We start from the raw sequence: 6,889 nt of genomic DNA, 5'->3' as shown, positions 1-6,889 counted from the left end.
CAGGATGGACACTCCATTCTTGGTTCTCTGTTCTTTTGACAACAAGGCGTGGACTAGATTAGAACTGATTATTGAATACTCCTGTCTTTATAGTCGTCCTGAAGGCATGTTAAGCTATGGAGAAGTTATTCATTCAATAAATATGCATCGTGCCCCTGCTATGGCAGGAGCTAACTAGATACTGGGAATAAAATAGTGGGCAACAGAGACCTGATGCCCATGCTTCTGAGGACCCCACTGTAGTGGGAGAGGCAGACAGTGATCAAATTATCCATCACACAGATAGATAATGTCTAGTTACAAGTATGAAAATGTCTACAAAGTCTTCATGAGCATATTTAACAGAAGAACTTGACCCACCAGAAGAGGTCACGAAGGCTCTCCTTAGAGAATGACACTTAAGCCTAAATCTGAAGGGTAAGTAGGAACTGGCTGGGCAGGGTTGAGAGAAGGAAAGAAAAGATAATTGCTCCAGGCCGGGTAATCAGCAAGACCCTTCGGCAGGTGGGAGAACGGAAGACCAGGTTGGCTGGAGCACCGGAAGTGAGGGGCAGGCGGCTACACGGAGGATGAGGCCAGAGAAGTAGGCAGGCGTCAGGTCTATGCAGGCCTTGAAAGATCACATTAGAGAGTTTGGTTTTTATATTTAAAAGAAATAGGAAGTTATTGGGGGCGTTTAATCAGGAAGATACCATGATCAAACTTACTTTTCAAAAGATTAGCCTGCTGTCGGGAGCTGATTGAAGGAGAGCAAGTGAAGGCACCGGTGGCAGCGCGCACAGAGGTGTGGATGGATTCGAGACATGGAGGTAGGAAAACCAGTAGGACGCGGTGACAGATTAGACCAGAGGGTGTGAGGAGAGGAAATGGGAGGAAGATGACATGCGAGGTGTCTGGTTTACAGAATTGCATGACTGGGGAGTGGAGTCATTGACTGCAAGGGGGAATAACAGAGAAAGGACTGGGGTTTTTCAGGGAGAACAGAGAGAAAAGGGGTACGGACAACAGTACCATATTTGGGAAAATTCTTAAAAAGACTCCAAGCTCATTTAATTTAGATTTTTCAGTATTTTATTATGGCACACAGGATAGAGGATGGTACAGTGTTCTTACTTCAAGAAATTCTCAAACCACCCAGCTGTTCCCATTTGACTAATGTTACTTTGTAGAAGTAGTTTGCATCTGCCTGAAATTCACCATGTGTAGCATCTCACATCCAATTAGCATAAATGTGAAAAGCTTGGTTCTGGGACTCTTAAATCTTTACAGAAGCCAATATACGCAGAGCCTTCATAGTTCAAATCCATATCCTCATGGTAGATAAAGAAATATTTTACCTATTTGCATGATAACATATATTTAACTAGAAATAGGTAGTGCAAAGGGATCAAATAACTTTAAATGGAGACCACTTTGGTTTCAGGTTAAATTCATAACTTAAAAATATCATCTAAAAACCAGATATTGAACAAAGTCAGCTGACAAAACAATTGTTTAAGAACAGAAGCAGAGTAGCACATATTCAATAATGTCATCTATATTCCCCATCAAATGCAATTGCAAGAGCGTTCGTAACTTTACAGTGGACAGGGAGGACAGATGGGGTGTATATTTGATGCAATGCCCAACCAGTTAAGCTATCACTGAAATCCAAGTATTTCCCAATAAAGACATGCAGAGTAATGCCAATGGAACGTACAAGTATATTATCTCCCCCCTTAAGTAACTGATAATAATTTCATTACCTGTGTCTGTAGGTTTTAAAAAGGTTTAAAATGTGTGGCATTAAATGCTATTTACTTGAGACAACAGAATTAAGCGAACAACACACTGAATCATGAGCTCAGGATTGCAGGCAACATGTTTGCAGGGGAGTGACAAAGAACCTTTGATAGTCTCAACTCTCTCCTACCAAAATTATACATTGATAAAAAATTCTTCTTCCTGATTCTGTCATGTGCTCAGGTTTCAACCTTTGCCCATGATATTTAGACTATATTTTAAAATGCAGTTTTAGAGATGTGTGGGATTTATATTCTATTCATACTATATTATTACATACTGGTTTGAATCAACCTATTTGCCATAAAGGGTGTATCTGTCAGATACTTTCAGAATTGCTTCCTATAAAGCTATCCTGAAACCTATTATTGTATATTTTATGGGGCAAAGTATATTGTTCCTTATGGACTTTCTCATCTACTCATGTTTATTATCCGTAAAATTTTTGAGGGGAAAGATTTCATGAATAGTCATGACCTCAGTGGATCCCACAGACTTTCCAATTAAGTGGGAAAGAAAAGTAATTGTTAAAATCTTGACTTTTAAAGAAAATTAGAGGTCCATAGATCACTTGTATATAGTTTAGACTTGTGCCATCGTTAAGGTATTTTAATTAAATCAACAACCACAGCAAAAAATATGTCATTCAGTATAACTTTATTTACTATTTATTGCACATAACTTGAGGTCTTTTAATATTTAACCACCGAAGGCTCAAAGGACTATTTCTCCATGAAGTTTAACATTAACATTAGTGAATTCATTGATTCATGGTGTGTTTTTTTATTTGTAAACATCTGAATGATTCACATTGCCGTAGATCCTGAACTCATAAGCGTGAACCATGCACAGGCTGGCAGCAAGCCAGAAAGCCACTCTGCAAGCAAACAGATACTCTGCATAAAGAGAAAAGTCATAGCACAACATTGAATATCCAACCTAAGTCATCTCAGAATTATACATAGATTGACTTTTTAATTCACGGAGGATCTGGAACTCAACTGGTTGGTTGGTGATAGGGTTGACCTGATTTGGGGAGAATTATTCCTGGCATAATTAAAGAAAAGGGAGGGAGGGGGTTCAATCTTTCTTCTTAGTTGCCTGTTCCTCCCCAGCACCTTCAACTTTTTTCTCATCCTCCTCAGCTTCTTTGGTTTCTTCTCCTTCTTCACCTTCACCTCCTTCCTCTTCTTCCTTCGCATCTTCAGCTTCTTCCTTGGCAGCTTTAACATAAAAAGAAAATTGACAAGATCAAGATGCAGGGTAAGTGCAGTGAAAACATTGCTGCAAAGGTTTTATGGGAAAACACAACTATAGGGATGCTCACCAAAAACCTCTCACTGCCACTCCCCAAAAGCACCTGTTGCCGACAATGCTTGTCACGAATCCTTTGCCACTGAATGCGTATTTAAATGGAGTGAGATGACGTATGTCTAAGTCTAGGTGTTGGAAGCTCTGCTCCTCTCCAAGACCTAACCTCAGCATTTCTTATGTGTCTGGTATTCATCTTTTTAGGATACCAAGTGGCGTGATCAATGAATGCATTAAAAAATGAAATTTTTGAGCAATCACTCAGATGCTTACTAAAGGTTTGTTAAATACACAACTGTATTATTTATTTGAGATTCTAAAATCACATATAAATAAAGCCTCCCTAGCGTAAGCAAGACTTCATTTATCTTACCCACTTCCCAACAAACAGCCACATCCAGTGTGCACTTGAAGTTGCAGGGGTTTGTTTTTGATCATACCTCCTTCTTCCTCTTCAGCTGCCTCTTCTTCCCCAGCCTCTTCCTTGTCCTTCTCCTCCTCTTCGGCTTCTCCTTCAGAGGGGGGTTCGTCCTTGGCTTCTTCTGCTTTCGCAGCCTCAATGGTCTCCTCCACCTCGATCTGCTCCTCCTGGACGTGGCTGGTGTAGTAGGCCGGGAAGGAGCGGGCAGACATCAAGTAGGAGCTGGTCTGTAAACCGCTGTAGGCAGATCGGCCAAAGACCTGGGAGCTCTGGGAGTAGCCACTGGTGAGGCTTCCCACACTGGTGAAACTCAGCCGGGTCTCCTCACCTTCCAGGAGTTTCCTGGAGAGGCAGGTGGAGGGTGGGGTTAAAAAACAGGAGCAGGAAGTATGTTTAATGACTTGCTCTGAGCCCACCCCTCATCCCTTCCCCCTAATGCCCCCAGGAGCAGAGCTGGGAATTATCAAAAATTAATGACTGGGGATTTTGTGACTGTGACCACAAAAAAAAATCATAAATAGGCCTAATAGATCTAAAATGTAATGGGAAGCTAAGAATAAGACTCATTATTATTACAGGGTTAAATGCTTAGGTATTTGTCTAAATACCTTCTTCTTGGGAGAAGACAAAAAAACTAATGCTTCTTTGTTTCAAAGAACTATTCTTTAAGGTTTCTGATCCCACATAATTTTAAATGGAATCTGATTTTCTTCCTAAGGCTCAATGGCAGCTATCTTTGCCCCTGTTTTCACCTGTAAGCTGCAATCTCAATGTCCAAAGCCATCTTCACGTTCAGGAGGTCTTGGTATTCCTTTAGATATCGTGCCATTTCGCTCTTCGTGGTTCTCAATTCATTTTCTAATTTGTTGATTGTGTCCTGTTGGAAGACCAAAAAAAAAAAAAAAAAAAAAGAAAGAAAGAAATCCAAGCATAAATCCCTAGTGCTATCATTTTACTGTAGTACAGTTGCAAAGGCCTATTTTCAATTAAAATCACAGTGCACACCTTTCATAAAATCTCTCCTAAAACAATTGCCTGTTCTTCTAAAAACCCTTTCTTGGCTAAAAATATCCAGCTTCATGAAGCCTGAGATGAAAAAAAAAAAAAAAACTGATGAAAGAAAATCCTTTTTTTCTATTTCTTTACTTAATACAGTCTGATGATCATCATAAAATTTAAAAAACGAAATTGACAGAAAAATTTTCACACTCACTGATTAATTCTTTCCTTTATGGGAAAAGGAAATAGCTGAATTTTAAAAATTATATTCTCTAAAATATTTCCCTTGTATCTAAATTATTTTTTCTACTCCCCAGAAGATGGAAGTCCTGTAAATAGAAATAGTTTACCATGACCGTCACTAGTTAATTATGTAAAACTGTTTTGACTGTATTACTGTCTATCTGCTAAGGGGAGGGAGTGGTTGGTAAAACTAGTCATAAAGCATGCTGGTCACAGTAATCTTCCAGAACTGATTGAGAATTTTTTGCTATGCTATGTATTAACCAGATAATCCAATAGGTGCTGCAAAGTAATGTGTCGTTGGCGGGAGGCAACGCCCAACTCTTTTCTTCCCCTCCCCCACCCAACCCCCAGGCAGGGCTGGGCAGCTTCAATGCGCAAGACAGATTCAACAGCACAGAGCGCAAACCCACACTGCAGTCCGAGTGCCCCACCCTCGCCCTCCAAGTGCCCCACCCCTACTACGCAGAGTTTAGGGAGCCAAGTCCTACCCCTAATAGCTGCATGCACCTGCCTCAACCCTGGTCTCCACTTTCTGGGCGCACCCTCAACTCCCCCACCCCTTTTGGCAGCTCCCCCCCCCCCCACCTGCATAGCACTGATGTCGGCATTCTGCTTGTCCTCTAGCTCCTGCAACTGCTTCTCCAGCGCTTCGTTCATGCCCCGGCATGCTTCGATCTCCAGGGTCTTGGCCTTGAGCAGGCGGCGGCTCTCGGACACCTCGTCCTTGGCGGCGCGCACGGCGTCGGTGTTCTTGGCGGCGCTCTCGGTCAGTACCGTGAAGCGGCTCTTGAACCACTCTTCGGCATTCTGCATGTTCTTGGCGGCCAGCTTCTCATACTGCGCGCGGATGTCCTTGAGCGCGGCAGAGAGGTCGGGCTTGGTGGACACGTCCATCTCCACGGAGATCTGCGCGTACTGGATCTGCGCCTGCAGCTCGGCGATCTCCTCTTCGTGTACCTTCTTCAGGAAAGCGATTTCGTCCATCAGGCTGTCGATGCGCTTCTCCAGCTCGGCGCGGGCCAGGGCAGCCTCGTCTGCGCCTTTGCGCGCCTCCATCAGCCGGCCCTCGGCGTCCTCGCGGCTCAGCACCTCCTCCTCGTAGCGCGCCTGCAGGTTGCGCAGCGTCTCCTCCAGCCCCTCGCGCTCGCCCTGGAGCGCCTGCTTCTCGTTGGTGGCGTCTTCCGCCGCCAGGCGCAGGTCGCGGATCTCCTGCTCATACAGCGCCCGGAAGCGGGACGGCTCGGAGTGCTTCTGGCGCAGCACCAGCAGCTCGGCCTCCAGGACCTTGTTCTGCTGCTCCAGCTCGTGCACGCGCTCGATGAAGCTGGCGAAGCGGTCGTTGAGGTCCTGGAGCTGCGCCTTCTCCTGCGTGCGGATCGACTTGAGGTCGTTGCTGATGGCGGCTACCTGGGTCAGGTCGAGGTTCTCCAGGCTGGGCATCAAGGAGCCAGAGCTGGACGAGTAGCTGCGGCGCACGGACAGCGAGGAGGACACGGGCGCCGAGTAGCTGGAGTAAGCGGAGCGCGCGGTGCTGTAGCCGCTGCGCACGCTGGAGATGTGCACCCGGGGCGTCTCCACGTAGCGCCGCTTGTAGGAGGTCGAGTAGTACGGCTCATAGCTGAACGAACTCATGGTGGCGGCCGGTGCCTCCCCGGCCCGCGGCGGCGGTGGGGGCCTGGAGAGAGAAGGACGGGGAAGAGAGGGGAAGGGGAGGATGGATGGCTGTGTGCGGCTCGGCGCCGTCCTGCCACCCCTATTTATACGCCGGGAGGATTCTGACGCAGTGTGCGATCGATCACGTCGCGCCGGCCGGGGCGGGGGAGGGGGGCAGCGCGCTGCCGCAGGCCGGGCGAGGATTCTGCGCAAAAGGGAAGGCGGGGGCGAGCGACAGGCGGCTGGGGAGCTGCGGCGCCTGTCCTTTCTGCTTTTTTCTGACCCCCTCGATTTTTCTCTGAGACCCCACACCCCTTTCCTCATTTCCTCTCTCTACCCACCCACCCACGCACTCCCATCCTTGCTTATACCTAGACCTTGTGTCACTTAGCTTAAGTGTCCCCAATAACAGGCCCTCACTCCCTACAGACACCCTAGTTTTCTATATCCTGGTGCCTGCATCACAGACTCCCTGTC

At 46.1% G+C, this 6,889-nt stretch overlaps 1 protein-coding gene across 1 annotated transcript; it reads right to left on the bottom strand.

Moving 5' to 3' along the window:
- Nucleotides 1–2,862: 2,862 nt before the first annotated feature.
- NEFL (neurofilament light chain) lies at nt 2,863–6,391 on the bottom strand. Its single transcript, XM_069485126.1, has 4 exons — nt 5,345–6,391; nt 4,267–4,391; nt 3,534–3,856; nt 2,863–3,005 (listed from the first exon to the last, which is right to left on the bottom strand). Exons 1-4 carry the CDS (start codon nt 6,389–6,391, stop codon nt 2,863–2,865), a joined length of 1,638 nt encoding a protein of 545 aa, XP_069341227.1.
- Between the last annotated feature and the right edge of the window lie 498 nt (nt 6,392–6,889).

The sequence above is a fragment of the Eulemur rufifrons genome, chromosome 12 (assembly GCF_041146395.1).
Source record: "Eulemur rufifrons isolate Redbay chromosome 12, OSU_ERuf_1, whole genome shotgun sequence".
Lineage (NCBI taxonomy): Eukaryota > Metazoa > Chordata > Mammalia > Primates > Lemuridae > Eulemur > Eulemur rufifrons.
This window is presented reverse-complemented; position numbering and strand designations above follow the sequence as displayed.

What these genes read in the sequence shown, in the direction of transcription:
- NEFL (XM_069485126.1), bottom strand. Translation starts at nt 6,391, where the DNA reads ATGAGTTCGTTCAGCTATGAGCCGTACTACTCGACCTCCTACAAGCGG. An exon ending in CCGACATCAGTGCTATGCAG is followed by an intron (nt 4,392 to 5,344) that starts GTGGGGGGGGGG and finishes GTCTTCCAACAG; the next exon opens with GACACAATCAACAAATTAGA. An exon ending in AGCTGAAGAGGAAGAAGGAG is followed by an intron (nt 3,006 to 3,533) that starts GTATGATCAAAA and finishes TTTATGTTAAAG; the next exon opens with CTGCCAAGGAAGAAGCTGAA.